This window comes from Cydia strobilella, chromosome Z (assembly GCF_947568885.1).
Source record: "Cydia strobilella chromosome Z, ilCydStro3.1, whole genome shotgun sequence".
NCBI lineage: Eukaryota > Metazoa > Arthropoda > Insecta > Lepidoptera > Tortricidae > Cydia > Cydia strobilella.
The window spans coordinates 36235528-36254489 of NC_086068.1; the positions used below are offsets into that span (position 1 = coordinate 36235528).

The following is an 18962-nucleotide window of genomic DNA, read 5'->3' on the forward strand; positions in this document are numbered from 1 at the left end:
ACCAGCTCCCGTTACTATTGGAGACTTTACACTTGAAGATGTAGACGACTATAAGTACCTAGGACAGACTGTCCAGTTAGGTAGGTCCAACTTGGAGAAAGATGTTAATCGACGAATCCGATCGGATGGGCAGCGTTTGGGAAGCTACGCTACGGCAAATCTATTTGTCCAATATTCCGCAGTGTCTCAAAACGAAAGTCTTCTATACCAGTGTGTGTTGCCAGTGACGCCATATGGAACTGAAACGTGGCCCCTTACTGTGTGCCCCATAAGAAGACTCAAAGTCACCCAAAGGGCAATGGAGAGGGCTATGCTGGGAGTTTCTCTGCGTGATCGCATCAGAAATAAGGCCATCCGCAGCAGAACCAAAGTAACCGATGTATCCCTCCGAATCGCTAAACTTAAGTGGCAGTGGGCGGGGCTCATTGCACGTTGAACCGATATCCGTTGGGGCGGAAAGGTTCTCGAGTGGCGACCACGTACCGGAAGGCGCAGTGTGGGTAGGCACCGACAAGGTGGACTGATGACCTGGTAAAGGCCGCGGGAATTGTGGCACTCCCTGGGGGAGGCCTATGTCCAACAGTGGACATCCTCTGGCTGATATGATGATAATGATGAACTAAAAAATTACGTTTTATCTTCTAACCGGTAAGAAGAGGGAACGGAATTTTACGGTTCGCGGGGAACGATATACTACCGATTACTGCAGCCTATCGGAGACTCTCGGTTAAACTCGTTGTCATACGTGAAAGAGATAGCAATAACTTACTCGTTCAATCTTACTTCGATATTTTCAATTTATTTAACCGGTTAATTTCGTTCCACAAAAACGAAAGGCGAACGCATCTCAACGTTATCTAAATAGAACAGTTCTTTAACCGGTAACCACAAACGGAACCGAAATCCTTTTCGTTCCCGGGTTTATGAAAAGAAACGAAGCCCTGCTACTATTCTTGTAAATTATTAAAATATATTATTTGTATATTGTATTTTATTTGTGGCCGAACACATTTTCACTGAAGAAATTACTATTTAAACCGAATACTAGTTTTTACCTGTAACATCAAAATTAATATTACTGTCATACTACAATTACTCTAACTAAATTATGGCTAAAATTATTAAAATCTACTAAAACATAATTTTTGTACTCTACTACTTCTATCTGAAGCTTTTTGTTCTGTACGCAGTTATTTAATCAAGGGTGAATTTCAACGGAAGTAAAATCAAATTCATGTTTCCATGTGTTCTCAGTGATCAGACCCATACAAGTTATAATCAAATTAAAGGTAATTTAATACAATATTTTTCCTCATTTAAAACTTTTTTGTATTGTAACAGATATTTTGTAAAAACCTGATGTAAAAAAAAAGTATCACAAAAAAATTGGATTTTTTTAAATATTTCTTTAATTACTAATTAACGGTCGACTTTATTGATACAATATAAACAACAACATTTCAAGCACACATATAGAGGTATGATTTAAAACAAAAATTAATGAAATCGGATAAATATTTCTCGAGTTATGGTTGATTTTTTAAAACTCAATATCCGCCATCTTGGATTGGCGGCCATTTTGTTTAGCTACCATTTTGAGATGGCAATCATGGTTTTTTAACATCATAATATATAGGTATCTATCTAACTGCTGTGAAAAGGAAATTTGGTACCCCCAAATTATACCGATATCTTGGCTGGCCCATGGACTAATACTACTACTCCATCGTTCTGGTTTTGATTAAATTTAGTTGCCAAGCTATCGTAATTGTTAAGAGGGGGGTAAGGGTATACTGGGGTTAATACGACACTCAGATAGAATTAAAATATCAACCTCAAATTCCAGTTCAGAGAGTCAACATTAAGTCGTGAAAATTTCCATATACACTCCTTATATTTTGGGACACTAATGTTAAATTTGAAATCCTCACGGGTACATATTTTTGAGGTCCCTAAGATCACATTGTACAGATGTCGCAACCTCGGAGTCGTCGATTTCATTTAAAATATTATTATCACAGTTCATAAAAAATAACTATAATGTTCGATGGGTTTGCGGTAGTGGTAGGCTTGTAGGTATATCTTGTAGAAAAGAAATTACGACCAATTAGCAGGCTATTATAATTGTTATTCAAAGTCAAAGTCAGTCAATATAATCTTTATTCAAATAGGCCTAGCAACAAGCACTTTTAAATTGTCAAGTTTTAAATATTACCTTAATCTAAATATCAGAGCAATTTATTGATGCAGTTATTATTATTCTTAAAAACATTGAATTATTATAGATTACTACAACCATAGGCCCAGACTGGGGCCGCGAGCCAAGTCCGCATATTGTGCGGTCCCACTCGCCATCCCCGCAAGGGCCCACTGCCGTAGTTGTGTGTAGTGCAATTTAAAGTCAGTTTAGTACAAATTATATACATTACAGTAGATGGATGTTTGTTAGAGTGTGCTTGTGTAGTATGTGTGTGTATTTTATAACTTAAGAAAGATAACAAGTGATATTCATATTTTTTATAGATAATAAGTTTACTTACGCTAGGACGGCATGCAATGTAGCTTAGGCGACTTTGAACTCTGTTCGGCTCAGAATAAAATGCATTGTTTACATTGTTGTTCGTGGTAAGATCTGAGGAACAAAACTCTGTCGCCTTTTGCAACATCACATTTTGCAACATCGGCCCGAGATCGCGCTGACCAAAGTCGCATAGACGCTACAAATTAGAAAATATTTATACAATAGTAAACTTTCAATTGTTTTAAGGGACACTTTCTATTTTAAATGAAACATAACAATAGTCGAACGTCGAACATGATTTATTTTTAGTCAAAAATATAGTTTCATTTTAAACAACAATCATAACAAACAAATCAAATATCCTTATAAAAATATAAAGAAAAAAAACAATTTTAACAATATTCTTCTGTCCATTCTGATAGATGATAGGACTACTGACCTATATAAATTTAGAAAAATACCTAATCACTTTTTTAGTACCTATTGAGATTACAGTCATAACATAAAACAAGTTACTTTATAAGAATACAATGACGCGTGATCTCAATAGGTTCCAGGAAAATGCTTAGGTATTTTTCTAAATTTATATAGGTCAGTAGTCCTATCTATCTAGTCTATGATTTGCAGGCTGCAAATCATAGACTGCACTTATGTGTTTCGTTTATGTTTTGACTATCTACAGATTTAAAAAAATTAGAATTACAAGAGGATCTTATCTTATGGTTTTCGGGGGCCCTTGCGGATACACTTCGACCCATAGGGATCTTTTGTGCAGTTACTCCCTAGGAAAGATCCGTCCGCTATTCAAGAGCTTTTCCCACCATCTCCATATGCCGGATGATGGAGCTCAGTAGCGTTTTGAATTCCTTTGGTTCCAGATAGCCGGTTCCAAAGTACTTCATTCTTTGTCTGGCAAGGGCGTGACATTCACACATAAGGTGTTCTACTGTCTCTTCCTCTTCGCGACACTTACGACAATCGGTGTTGTTAAAGTGTCCCATCTTGGCCAGGATTCCCTTGATCCCGTAATAGCCAGTAAACACCCCCGTTATTATTTGGAGTTGTCGTTTGCTAAGTTTCCAAAGCTTTTTATATATAAAGAGTTTTGAGTGCTTTAGACCTGTCAGACTGTCCCATTCTTTCTGATGTTTGGTCTTAGTAAGGTCTTTGGTAGCCGTTGTAATGGTTCGCTGTGAGAGCCCCACGAATGGTTCCGGACCTATAAGGTTGTTTGCAGATCCAGCTGTGGCAAGTTCATCTGCATTTTCATTGCCTATGAATCCCTCGTGCCCTGGGATCCATACCAGTTGCACTTTGTTTTGCCTTCCAAGCTTATTCAGAGCTCGGATGCCATTGTATACCAGTCTAGACTCCACTCTGGGCGCCTGACTGTCGCTGAGTATATCTTCCCTTGGGTTTGCCTAACTATATTCTTATGCACACAGGCAATTATAGCGTATGTCCCGGCTTGGAAGACAGTGGCGTAATTGCCCATGCTTATGCTACTACTAAAGTCATCTGCATAAATGCCTGCCCCTACCAGATTCTGGCTTGGACCCCTCTGTGTACTATATGATAACATTTTCATCAGAAATTTGTGCTTCAAGACCTTCGGTCCATTCAGTCCTTGTTGAAACTTTAACATTAAAATTCTTACATAACACAAACTTGGGTTGCATCTTATCGCAGCCCATATTCGTAATCCCTTTCATGAAATTGTCACATTCCATGTTTGTGTGTTTAGTCTTTGGCTTGCTATCGCTCCAGATCAAAGCCAACCTGTGTAACGATTTCCGCTCCTCAGATTGTATTACTAGGTGAAGCGGCGGGAGGTCTAGCAGTACCTCCATCGCCGCTGTTGGCGTCGTTCTAAACGTGCCCGTAATAGCCATGCATGCCGTTCTTTGTATTTTCGTAAGGGCATCCCTGCATGTGCTCTTTGGTGTCCTTGGGCACCATGCCAGGCATCCGTACAAAATGATAGGTCTTACCATCATGGTATAGATCCATCTCAGTACCCTTGGGTTTAAACCCCATGTTTTGCCATATGCCGTTCTACACATTCCAAACACTCTCAGTGCCTTGGTTATGGTAGTTTCGACATGCTTTTTCCAGTTCAGTTCTTTATCTAGTTTTAAACCTAGATATTATTTCACTTCATCGGACATTTCCAGTACCCTTCCATAAAGCTTCAGTTGCTCCATGCCGTTAAGGGTCTTTTTCTTTTTTTTTACAAGAGAATAATAATACAATGTGGGAAGAGACAAGAGAAACAGTAACAAGAGCAGGGTTAGAAATATTAGGCAAAAAGGAGGAAGTGGTGGAATGAGCAGTGTGATCGAGCTATGGCGGACAGACGGAAATTTAAGGTTCTCGCGGAGCAGGACAACAAATGGAACGACAAATATCGGGAGGCACGCTGCAGGTTTAGGAACTTGATTAGAAATCTGAAGAGGCAACATCTGGAAAATCACCTCAGAGATATCGAAACTGTTATCGAAAATATATATAGCAATTATGTTCTCAATAAAAAAAAATCATTTATTCACACACAATAATAAAAATGTGCACACTACACTACATAAAAAAAATACAGAAATTGAGAAAATCTTAAAAAATAAACTAGTTACATGTAAAAAAATCCGCAACGCAGGCTTCGTCTGGTGGCTACAAATGCAAATCAACAACATGCTTCGTCCCAAAAATACCAATAATGATATCCGCAACAGGCCTCGTCATTTTTTCTCAATTTAACTGGTTTCATAAAAATACCTATTTATAAATTAAATAACAAATATTAGTATTTACACAGACACATGACGTAAATGGTCACAAAGTATATGCTCATATTTATTATAAAAAAGACGGTATCCTGGATAAGTCTCTGGATAAATGCTATTATTGTTATAATATAAACCCATTTATAATTGCGGCTTTATATCAAACTAGTTTTTAATCAAAGACCTACTTAAAGCCAAACAAGTCATGTGGTAATGAATCAATTTTGGTATGAAATGAACTTAATATGAATTCAGTCTTTATTGTATTAAAAATAAAAACGTCTACTTACCTTATTTTTGTTACTAAACTGACTCAAATCTATTTACGTCGCCACAAAACCGAAAACGTAACGACCTGCTCAGAACACTCGTGACATATCACTGCTTGCGTCTCGCTCAAACCGAACATGACGCGAAGTTAGAGGGAGGGGAAAACAGACCGAAGTGTAAGCCTATCCCTTTCTACGCTGTATTAGGCCGGTTTTGTATTAAGGTTCGATGAGGTTCATCATTTTAGGACTTTTTATAAGTGAAACTCAAAATCCGTAAATTTTGGATAAGGTCAGTATAATTCTAAAGGTGCGACATGTTGAACATATAATGTATACATTTTTTTGGGAAACAGGTTTTTCCTAAATTAATAAAAAAGTAAAAAATAAGTCATGTTTTATTTGTCACAACTCTTTATTAACTTTAGTTTTGTCCGCCATGATCGTGATATCAGCAGCTTGAACCTTGAACTGCAACTTGTAGGTACCTGGAAATTTGGCAAATTATCTTTTCAGTTTCATGTTGTATTTTGAGTATGAATAATGTATTCATCCATGTATTCTTGTATGTATATTATTTATTGCTTACAAGATGGTTATAAGTTACATATATGTATGTCTGTTTGTTGAATTTAACTTCAAAGCAGTAAAACGGAGCTAGTAGGGGATAGGCTGTGTTAAACGGTTTGTCTTTAGATATTCTGGCCACATCATCACAGAAAATAAATAGGTAATAGTGACCCGACCACCAAAATGGACTTTTAAATATTCATAGTAAAATAATATTCATTTTATACTTACATCGACGTGATCCTCACAGCAATATTGTGTGTAACAAACACTTGAAGTATTCCATTCCACATTTACTTCACGACAACGCCGTCTTTCGCGGACTCTAAATTTTGTGAATCATTCCCACAAGTGGGAACAAGGTTTTTGATATATTAAGCAATCAAAATCTACTGTTTAGGTATTAAAAATTATAAATCAAATCGTAAGAAACTAGCGGTTTAACTGAAATTTTTAATTTTGACAATTGATGACAATGACAACTTGGACATTACGTGAGTGACTTATTTATTATGGTTCGATAACTTTTTTTAATAATAAGTTCGATTATACGATGACTTTATTATTTTCAGCCTCACGAGAAGGTCAAACTAAGGTCATCAGTATATTTGTTGAAATATCTTCATTCCTTGATTATTATATCGCAGCAAATGTCGGAAACTGTTTAAAAACCTCATAGCTCGAAATGGTTTTCGAAATAGAACATTTAAAAAAAATGAACCATCCTAATTAGGATTAATTTAAATAGTTGACGAATTATCCTTATCACTAGACTTAGATAATTCTATGTCACTATGTAGCCATGCGATTGTATTTTTGTATTCGCCGTTGTATTTTTTAACACTTCTTGCACTTATCGACGCGACCCTATTCTTGAGCACCGATCAAGTACCTAGATACCGGTCGCGAACAATTTTTTTGACTGCTAAATGTTAATCCTAATCTTAAGTTAAAACACCTTTATCTTATCTCTCTACATTATATGTCACACATCTTTAAATATTAGTTCACGCACAGCGTCAATGTTTTTCGAAACAGCCACTGATTTTGGACGACCTTGACGAAAGTCATCCACATGCGCGCTATGACTACAAGTAAGTTCTGAAAACCAATGATAAACCCTAGTCCTTAACGAAAGTACATCCCTGAAAGTAGAATTAAGTTCATTGATGCACTGTTATTTACTCAGACTGCATCGCAAACTGTATAAAAATAAGCACGTAGTTGAAGGCGCCAATGCGCTAGGTATATTTTCAAATGGCATAAAATAAACAAAACTCGTGTGCAACCAATTTTTTTTTGTTAATATTTGTGCCAAAGCATTCAAACTACAATGCCGAAATGTTAGTTGTAAGATTGCGGTACTAGTTTTTTTTTTGCTATCCCGAAATATAAATGTCAACCCTCGTATAATTTGAATAATACTTTAAAGACTATCCTAAAGAAAGAAAGAGAGAGAATTTATTGGAAAAATATTGTATATTGGCAGTTTTGTTATACCTTAAACCGTTATTACTTACCTAAAAAAAATTGTAAATCGGGATACAAAAATATAGAGGTAGAAAAACATTATGAGTTTTTTCCACTTCCATTTTATTCGTATAGGCTTTGGATAAGCTACACGCATGTCAATTTTCATGCTTTCTACTAGATGTAATAAGGCTACATCATATTACGAGTATAGGCTATATTATGAGTATAGAAACGAACAGCCGGGATTAATTATTCGGTCCCTTCTGGCATTTCCCATGTATAATTGATAAATGATAATTATTGATATTGTCGACACCTATTAAGAAGCCGGTGTCGATTATAGTCGCAAAAATGTAAAATTGATAGATTTAGTCGGTGAAATTGTACACCTTTTGTTACCTAATTGAAATAACAAGTATACTGGTTTCTATTAGCACGTCTTCTTATCTTGCCTTTTATCAGATCTATTTTTTAAAAACAGACTCATTAAATTAGTAGTAGTAGTAATTTTTTTTTCTGATGGACGTTTAGGTAAACGCGCGTAAAGCACTGATTTTGTCGCTCTTATTTGTAAATTTCGTAAAGTTTGGACTGCTAAAATAGTAAATTTGTATTACACATATTCTGTACTTGACGTTTATTAGATTACATTTTTGCTATATGACCTATAGTTCGAGGAAATGAAAGTTAAACGAATTCAATTTTCTCCAGAAATTACTTCAATACTAGTAACAGTTTCTCTGAAAATCGGCTTAATTTCAACGTAATTTTGATACTTAAACAATCTGCAGCATTTGCTGAAACTATTCTTATACATCAATTTGTACAATTTACCACCATACTTTTTTGATGAATTTTTAAAAACTGCCCCTTCTCTTCATATATTACCGGTGACGCACGCTCGCAACCTCATTATTATCAGGCATGATGAAAAGACGTGCTAATAGGAACTAATACTTGTTATTTAGATATTACGTAACAAAACGTGTATAATTTCAACGACTAAATCAATCAATTTTACATTTTTGCTCCAAAATCGACTACGGCCTCTTAAATTAACAAAGACACATTGTAGTGAACCCCGCACTAGGCAAGGTCTGTATCGCCGGGGGCCAAGGTCATCATGAATTACCAATATATATTATAATTATACTAAGCATAAGCATTTACTGTGTAAGATTGTTGTCAGGAGGAAGGAAATGTGTGTGTGTAATCTAAAAGTGTAATGTAAAGATTCTTTGAATATAATTTTAACTATAAAACTCCCGTGAGACTCAAACATATTAAATTATTTTAAACTGGGTCACTCACATATTATTAAGTCGAATAGCTCGACATGTTTCGGTCCAATTTACGGGGACCGTCTTCACGGAGCACGACACGTCTTCACTGGTCGAGGGCGCGCCGTGTACTGCCGGCCAAAGCCCGACTCGCACGGCCGCTCACGACAGGCGGCGTCGGCGGTGCCGGCGACGTCACCGTTGCGAGGATGGCTCTACCCTCCGTATTGCGTCTGTCAAATGTCGGATCGCACACAACACTCACTGAGTCACTTGCTAAAGCCGGTCCACACTGACCACCGACGCAGTACCCAAAACCGTTTTCCAACTAGGCGGCACCGACCAACCACTGTCACGATTGAAATTCGGATAACGACTGATTTCAATAGCTTCCCGTATTTTTCGTTAAACGAAGAAATTTTCTCGCGGCAGAACGGTTACCCTATCAAACCTAATATAGTGCGTCGCGTCCGAATCCAGTACGTGTTCTGTCACTGCGGAGCTTTGGCCGTTCCGGTTTTTCATACTGCGTATGTGCTCAGAAAGTCTCGTGGAAATGTTCCGGCCGGTCTCCCCAATATAATACTTCCCACAGGAGCACGGAATCCTGTACGCCCCAGGAACATTTAAGGGCTCCTTGTCCTTTGGCGAACGCATCCACTGTCTGAGCTGCGCGTGCTGGCGGAAAATCGTCTTGATGCTGTATCTACGGCGTAACAAGTGTCCGATCTTATCCGTCACACCCTTAATGTAAGGCAAGTACTACGTACGTTGACGTATTGGTAAAGTTTCAACGTGTTGGTATGCGATCCCCGACCTTGCAGCCTCGTCCTCCTGTTTCGGATCCTAAATGGAACTTTCGTAAGGCTGATCTTAGAGTGCTTTATAGCGCTATATCGGATATTGATCGGGGTGATGTGCTCACTGAGAACTGTTCTGGCACTGCCGCTGAATTATTTTACGCCAAATTGAAAAATTGTATCGACAGAAATGTCCCCCTAAAAAACCTGCATCTGGATATTGTTATCCTACCTGGTTTACTGCAGATATTATTAAAAACATCAAGTTTTAGTAAACATTTCCACTTAAAAAGGTACAGAGAGAAAGGAGAGCTTTTTAATCTGGAAATGTTTAGATACGCATGTAAAGACTTTGATTGAAAGTGCGTTCCGACATTACATACGCAGTATTGAGAGGGACATTACTGACGATCCTGGTAAGTTTTGGAAATTTGTTGACAGTAAATGGAAGGATAGACGATGTGACACCGAGTTTGTGTACAAAGGGAAGACTGTGACGAGACAAGAAGCGACAAAACAGAAGCACACTCTTTTGCTGAATACTTCGCCTCAGTATTTCAGGGGGATGTTGAACACTCTTGAATGCTGAGTTGGCGGCGCAAAGTTGTACCGGCCTTCCAGATAGTAGTGCACGCGTGGCAGTGGAAAAGATAGATGCTACAGACCTTCGTAAAGCAGCAAAAAAATTAAAAGCACGAGCTTCTGCTGGACCTGATGACATACCATCTTTTCTGGTAAAATGCTGTATTTCAGTACTTGAAGCTGCACTTTTACACATTTTTAACTTAAGTCTGAAAAATGGGGAGTATCCAGCATGTTAGAAGGTCTCGAGGGTGACTCCTGTTCCTAAGAGCGGCACCGGTCGTGATGTGTCCAATTTCAGACCTATAGCTGTACTACCAGGTTTCGCCAAGTTATTTGAGTCCATAATAGAAAGCCGCATCAGCCAGCAGATACAATGTTGGATAAGTGACAGTCAGCACGGATTTCGTCGTGCTCGGTCTACTGTCACTAACCATGTCAACTTTGTAGACCACGTCAGAGATGAGCTGGATGCAGGTCGGCAGGTGGATGCGGCTTATTTCGACTTTAAAAAGGGATTTAACCTGGTAGACAACGATATCCTGCTTCAAAAATGTAGTGCCCTGGGTTTTACGCCGCACCTACTGAACTTTCTATCTAGTTATCTTCGTGACAGAAACCAGTATGTTGAATGGGGTGGATATAGGTCAAGGCCCTTTTTCACTCGGTTCGGCGTGAGTCAGGGCAGCACTCTTGGCCCAACATTATTTACGATATTGATAAATGACTTGCCGAGGGTGGTACACACTGCTGGCTGTTTTTTGTTCGCTGATGACTTGAAACTGTATCTGGGAGCAGGAGACAAGTCTGATCTAGAACATCTCCAGAGGGACATTGACGCCGCGCCGTGTGGAGTGAGAACAATAAACTGCATTTTAACACCTCCAAATGTAAAGTTATTACTTTCTCTAGAATTCGGTCACCTCACATTAAACAATATCACATTAAAGACGCATTGATGGATCGCGTTGATGAGATAACTGACCTGGGACTGATCTTGGACTCGAGACTTGACTTTAGGACGCACGTTACCAACATCTGTAAACAGGCAAATAAGGTCCTGGGGTTTATCATGAGAGTATCTAGCCAGTTTCGTGACACTCGTGTTTTGCAGTTGCTATACAACGCCTATGTTCTCAGCAAACTTGAATTTGGCGCTTGTGTCTGGGAACCACACGAAAGCAAGTATTCCCTCATGATAGAAAGAATCCAGAGGAAATTTGCTAGATTTCTCTATAGGAAAAAGTTAGGATATCATCCTTATTTGTATTCAACATTGTTTGTCAGTGGTATGGTCGGGATGGATACATTAAAGTTGCGGCGGAAGTTGTTACTGATGGTGCATTACTATTACCGACATTACGGTATTACTATAAGCTACTTCGCAACCAAGTCGCGAATCCATCTGCACTGTCTAGAATAGGTCTATCTGTGCCGCCCCCTCGCCGTTGTCCCGCGGCAGGGGAGGGTGGGGCGGTGGTTTCGCGGCGGCGCCAGCCTCTGTTCGCGTGCTCTGGCTCGGTGAGGCGCACGCGCTGGGCTGTGGGCTGCAAACGCTCCCTCTGCAAGAGCTATCGCTCTGTTGAATGATATTATGTCTCTGCGATTACCTGACGTTGACTTTTTTTATCATGCGTCTTACCAAGTTATTAAAGGCATTTATGAATTTAATTTAATTCATTAATATTTGTTTATTTACTTTACTGACATAATATTATATAATTGAATTTGTTTCTGTTTTTGTATCGTTGACATGTAATTTTATAGTGTAAGTGTAACATACCAATTACCATGTATGATATAATAGCATATAAGCGCCTTGGTTATAGACTGTAAGCTTATTTGTAAATAAATGAAATGAAATGAAAAAATATTGCATTGTCACCCGATTTACATGTACCTATGTATGCAAATTTTCAGCTCAACCGGAAAACGGGAAGTGGGTCAAATTTATCTTCCTAGATTTAACCCATGCTAACTAACAAACGAACTACCTAACAGGGCAAGTTAAATAAAAGCTTGTAAAAACGGTCCAGATTCGCAATAAGCAGTAACTAAAAGAACCTTTTATAAGCACATACTGTTTATAATAAGGATAGCACACATTTTATATAGATAGGACTTTGCCACGTCGAAGTAAAAAACTAGAAAAAAAACCTACCTAAGCGTTTTCTAAATATGATTTTACACCACCTCAATAAGTACTGAATTAACGTAGTAACTTTCATACCGGCCCTCGCACAGTTAGTCGTTGGCTAATTACAGTTTGCTAACATTTATGGGCCATTCTGAAATATTTTAGACACACAATTCCAAACTTATTTTCTTTTTTTTCAGTATTTCAAAGAGGGTGTTGGAAAAGAAGATTCTCCGATGGGTTACTTTATTCATGTAATTCCTAAGGTAAGTACTTAAACCGAATATTATACAGGTTGTCCCTAGCCATTGGACAAAGCCGAAATGTACATATTATGCATTGGGGTATTTGGAACCAGTATACAAAGTATTATAACAACCGGTGTAGCGATTATGAAGGAATTAACTTTTTTTTACTTAGGAGTAGATATGCGAGCCGCGCCGGCTAACCGCCGCCATGAAGAGGCGGCGCGCCGCCGCCGCCGCCGGCCTGTTCGAAATTCGCGCCGCGATAGCAAGCTCGCCCGCGATTGGCCAGCGCAAGGCAAACTCGCGTCTACGCTTAGCTCGGCTCGCTGCCACAGCCACTGGCTTGCCGTTGTGTCCGTCTTTAGCGGTCTTTGATTGTAATTTGTTTTTCACGTCAGCAGCTCGAACAAGCCTACTACTACTATCCTCACTCCAGGGAGTGAAACAAAGTAGCTTTTTAATTTAGTGAAGGCCATGAACTGCCACTTCATACTTTTATTACATTTTTTTTATGGTATGGTATGGTGTGGTATGGTGTGGTATGGTATGGTGTGGTGTGGTGTGGTATGGTGTGGTATGGTATTGTATGGTATGGTGTGGTGTGGTGTGGTATGGTATGGAATGGTGTGTTATGGTATGGTATGGTATGGTATGGTATTGTGTGGTATGGTATGGTATCGTGTGGTATCGTATCGTATCGTATCGTATCGTATCGTACCGTACCGTACCGTACCGTATCGTATCGTATCGTATCGTATCGTATCGTATCGTATCGTACCGTACCGTACCGTATCGTATCGTATCGTATCGTATCGTATCGTAACGTAACGTGTCGTATCGTATCGTATCGTATCGTATCGTATCGTATTATTCCAAGAAAATGGATCAGTCGGAAGCTGCAAGCGGTGGATTCAACTTACTTGGTACTTACCTGCACAAATGGCGGACTTAATGCCTTAAGGCATTCTCTACCAGTCAACCATTGGGTCAAACAGAAACGTGTAGTTAGTGCAGGATTGTAAAAAGCCGGAAATATTCACTGTAATAAAGATATATTTCTTATAAGAAATCTGTAAATTAAGCTTGTTTGATGTCCGCTTAGTAAATTGAACAGTCCTTAGCGGGCAGAGGCTAGTAACCAATATATCCCACACCCACTAGGGCGGCGCCAGAGTCATGCACGGAGCGAATACCCATTTCGTTTTACAGCTGACGGAAGATCCTAGAAACAACATTATTTTTATAATAAAAACTTAGTACCGCATTTACACATTTTTGAGGGCCCGAAAACATATTTTTAATGAACTTGTGGTTTGTAAACAAATTGTGGCCTATATTTATTTGTAAAGTGACTACAATTAATTCGTTCGTTGTTTGACCATTTACGACAATTTGATGTTATCATAGTCATTATCATTAGTTTCGGATCACACGTCTTACCATGTGCGCAAAACTAATTTAAGTAGGTACCTGAGTTTTGTGGTATGAAAGGATTACAATAGTTATTTGTGCAACAAGAGAGGAAAGTTGGTTTTTCTTGCGAGTGTTTATTTTTAGTTTATTCTAAGGTAGAATCTTGAGCGTAGCGAGGGACTCAAAAACACGAGATGTAAAATAACTTTGCTCTCGTGTTGCACACATAATTTTTCACCTCAGTAGTGAGAACATATTAAAGGTTAAAATGTATTTCGAATTACACAGAATAAACAGAAAAAAAAGTATTATAATATGTACGATACGATACGTTACGATACGATACGGGACAGGACCGTACCGTACCGTATCGTACCATACCATACCATAAAAAAAAATGTAATAAAAGTATGAAGTTCATGGCCTTCACTAAATTAAAAAGCTACATTGTTTCACTCCCTGGAGTGAGGAAAGTCGCACTTTCCTCACTCCACGGAGTGACGAAAATAGGCTTGTTCGAGCTGCTGAGGTGAAAAATAATAATTTACTAGCGTGTCAGATATTCAGGGGGGTTGTTAACTAAATCCTAAATTTTATGTATTCATTATTTATATTAACAATAACATAGGTAAATATTTACGTTATTTTATTGAATGATATTGACATGAGTGACAAGACAATTAACTATTTCTTCTGTGGCCGTAGGTCTCATAGATAACACAAAATAGGTATAACACCTCTGTCGCAAATCTCTAAGATCGGTCTTCTGCATCTTGAATTGGTATTACGGAGCCCAATATCTGGCGGTCTAGCATAAGTTGCGTTCTCGTGCGCGAGTCCATACTTGAAGTCGCGCTAGATGTATGGAGTCGCGCGCGAGAACGCAACTCATGCTAGCAGGTCTGGTCTATGTGTATCTTTCAAATATCTCCAGAATTAGTTACAGTTCCGGGCCGTATTTGTGTCCTACTAAATCCTCTCAGACTCATGTCATAATCCGTAGGTATTAGCGCGCTTAGCTGTTTTTTTTAAGTAATTAAAATTATTATTTCCTAAAATATTACAGAACCAATTAAACACCAGACGATTGTTTGAATACAACCGACATGAAGGCGAGAGTGTGATTGGTGTCCCATCAAACGAGTGGCATCTTCCCAACGCAGAGCCAATCTTACCTGGCCACACGCTGATAAGACCCACGCTAGGAATGCTAAAGTCAGCAGTGACGTTCCCTCACGTAGAAAATGATATCGGAATTTACGGAAATCCAAGTAATTTAGGTATTCGGTAAGTGTAGAACGAAATAAGGACTGTATCGTTTATTATGGGTACAACTTTACTAAGGGTCGCTTGCACCAAACTGTTTGTCATCGTTAAAGAGTTCGCTGAATTTATTGTATGGAAAGTTTCATAGTAAACTGCCGCGGCGCGCCCGGTGACGTTGATCAGTCTGTCAAGTGCGGATGGTGCAACTGGCACTTAGCTGCTTTTATTTAGTTCCATATTTAAAAATTACATATGTGTTTAATTAGTGCTTTAATAAGGTACACATTTTGGACTGGGAGCTATACGTAAAGCATATGGTTTGGACAAAATTTACCCAATCTTCCCGAGTAACAATAACGATTTTCGACAAATACTAACAAAAAAAATTACGGTTTACGAACAAGACGATATTAGACAAAAAAAAGTCGTACTATGTAAACAGCAATTACACATGATTCGTAAAGCGAAACATCTGGGCATAGTGTAACAAATTCTTTTAGTTAATAAAAAAGTTATGGATCTGTGCATGGTGGCCTTTTATAGAATATGGCATGTTTGCATGGCCAATATAATTATCATGGAGTGTTTCCATCCACCTGCTCTTGTCGTGGTTCAACGCCATGAATGTCCGTTAGGCTTTGGTTTTTGGTAGATTATTTTAGCTGTCTCACTCGTTCCGCTTGCGTCAGAAATTGACGGGAATCCAAAATGTTGCGAAAATGTCGTTTTTATGTAAAAATAAAAATTCACCACATATTTTTATTCTGTGGATGCTCAATTGAGCAATCATGAAGAGGACACTTAGATAACATGTTTTGGCAGCATATTAACCTTTTGTTTGTATAAATCGTACCAAGGACTCGGTGAAATTTAATAGTCTCAAATTAAGCTGGATAGGCTTGGTCAAATTATATTTGCTAGACGATATTGAAAGCATCATAAAGTCCCTAAAATAAAAATAAAATAAGAACAAAATAATACAAAAAAAATACACATGTAAACAGTTAGACCAGGTTGTATCTGTACCCATAATAAACGATACAGTCCTACCTACTTACTTCATATTATCCAAGTTACAAAGTAGTCTATATTAGTTTTGGCTTACATCGCTAAAGACTGGTATAGACGGCCTATTAAGGTTTCAGCTGTAGCACTCCGTCATATAGGTACTTATAAAAGCGTTCGGCAATCACTATATAATAGGTGTATACACACAGCAAAAATGTATGTTTACATATCAATGTGAAGCTTTATTTCTTTATAGAGCTGTCATAGTCATGTAGGTACTATACCCGCTAAAATATAGCCAGTATAGAGCAATACTACGTATACTATATAACTAAGTAAAAGTAATACAGGCAAATTAAGGGTTTTACCTCGAAAAATGAGATAAAAAGCTGGAAACACCTTCACCCTCGCACAATCGATCGGATTAGGACTATCTTCGCAATCCCTAGAACAGTCCTGAAATTTGGTATGTATATAAATTAAAGGCCCCTTTTTCATGTCCACACAATTTTCCATTTGGGGACCTCGAGGAATAGCGGCCGTCTTGGAAAATGTGTCCCATCCTAGAGAAATTCGCGTTTTACTTTAAATCTACTTTTCTATGAAAAAATGGTGTAAGGCACCATTAAAAGTTGTGTTAATTCATCTCCTACTGACGTTTTATTAAAATAAAATTCAGAAAAAATACTTGTACTAGTTAATTGGAAAATGGAGAATATTTATACTAAAAAAATGGGTCAATAAAGTATTAGATATTATATAGTTCACGGATGGGATTTTGTGCTACGTTGAAGTCCTAGCACTCGAAACTGCTGCATTGTTGCATCCTTACCCTATGTGTGTTCTAGTAAGTTAATAAAAAGTACAAATATATATTAATTTCCGAGTTTTGTTTGAACAAAACGTCAGTAGGAGATGAATTAGCACAACTTTTTGACTTTTGAGCCATATTTCTATGAGATGGCGTCATTTTAGTTTGATAGTGTCGTAAACCTTTTTTGTGTGGAATAAGCTTTCACTTTGACATACACGATAATCATATAAAATCCATAGCTACAGAGATAAAACGGAAAACCAAAAAAGTCGTATATTTTTTCATATTCCGTCTGATCCCCGTGGTCCCCGAAGCTCAAATTTGAAGACACGCAAACAGGGAAAGTAATTGTAAGTGTCAAGTTTGATTAATGTCACTATTGCCAATCCCGTTTGACCTAAAATCTGTTTTTGCAATCACTTTATTTAGCCCTAAACATTTTTTTCGTTAATTTTATTAAATTTTGTTAATTGCATAGCACTAGCAATTATGGATCTACTAATGCCTATTTTATTGAAATCCGTTCAATAGTTTAGACGCAAGAAGAAAAAAATATGTTTCAATATTCAGCGTCCTCTCAACGCGGTTGTATTGATTTTTCTTTAATAAAACAAGTATAAACAGGTTGTGAAGGGCAAGAGGAATTTACCGATACATCATTTAAAAAAATCCGTCCAGTATCTTAAGCTACAGAGTGTACTGAATCATCAGTACTTAAACCCATAACCCTACTTTCTGGTTAAGTCGCAGTCGAGTAAAATGTTGATATTGGGAAGGACGTGTACAAATGTATAGACAAAAGTGGAATTCATATTCCTCTAAGTTTCCTATTAAAAGAATATCCCATGAAAGGGTAGTGTAAGACCTCTAGTGAATGAACACTTAAGCAATTATCCAAGTTTGAAAAATCATTTCTAAGCATTCATTAATAATTTGAATAATTAATTGCGATTTAATCAATCCTCATTTAATAATTAAGAAAGTAGTTTCTGCGATTTTTTATTACTTTCATAGTTTTTGAGTTATAACCAAAAAGTACCCAAAAACCTAATGAATGAACGTGAAAACTAGTGAATGAACAACGCAAAACCCAGTGAATGAACATAATTTCAATCTTTTTAGTCAGCATTAAAAACACATTTTTAACTTAAAACCCGTTTCCAGCTCTATTCTAGTAGGCATAGCGAAAGCGTTCATATCTTTTTATCCCCTCTATTTGATATTAAATATATAAGAATTTAATAAAATGATGGTTATTCACCAATAACACAGAAATCTGTTACATATTAATAAGAAAAAGAGAATCAATATTTAAAACAAGAAACAACGTGCATAGTTTGATGAAAAAAGGTCGGGCTCAGCAAATAATGCTTAAAATAATAGACTTTTCATTCCATTGTTCGTGGTTACATTGTTAATACATAGAATTAGTAGACACCCAATGAATGAACAAGCCAAATTTTGTACTGTTCATACATAGGCATGCAAAATCTAGTAAATGGACTATGAATAATCTAGAAATTTGGTTTGTTCCAATACTGGCTGAATGAATCAGAATCGTTTTCTATGCAGAATCACAAAAAAAACAATCTCAATACCATTTCGTTTACATATAAATTTAAAAAAAAAAATGAAATCTAGACGACACACACCGTTCATTTACTGGTTTCAGAACATTTGATAAGCCAGTAATGGAACTCTAAAACATAAATACTTAATCGCATAATACGCCGACAAAGTGTGCATTTATAGAAGGTTTAACTCTTAATATATCCAAATAACTAAACTTTGTACAGGTAAA

The 18962-nt window shown here is 37.5% G+C and overlaps 1 protein-coding gene across 1 annotated transcript in view; it reads left to right on the forward strand.

Moving 5' to 3' along the window:
• Positions 1-18962, forward strand: part of LOC134754931 (uncharacterized) — a 47604-nt gene that overhangs the window by 20703 nt on the left and 7939 nt on the right. The window contains exons 4-5 of the mRNA XM_063691412.1: positions 12613-12678; positions 15140-15360. Of these exons, the coding sequence (XP_063547482.1) occupies positions 12613-12678; positions 15140-15360 (287 nt within the window). The remainder of the gene's footprint in view (positions 1-12612; positions 12679-15139; positions 15361-18962) is intronic.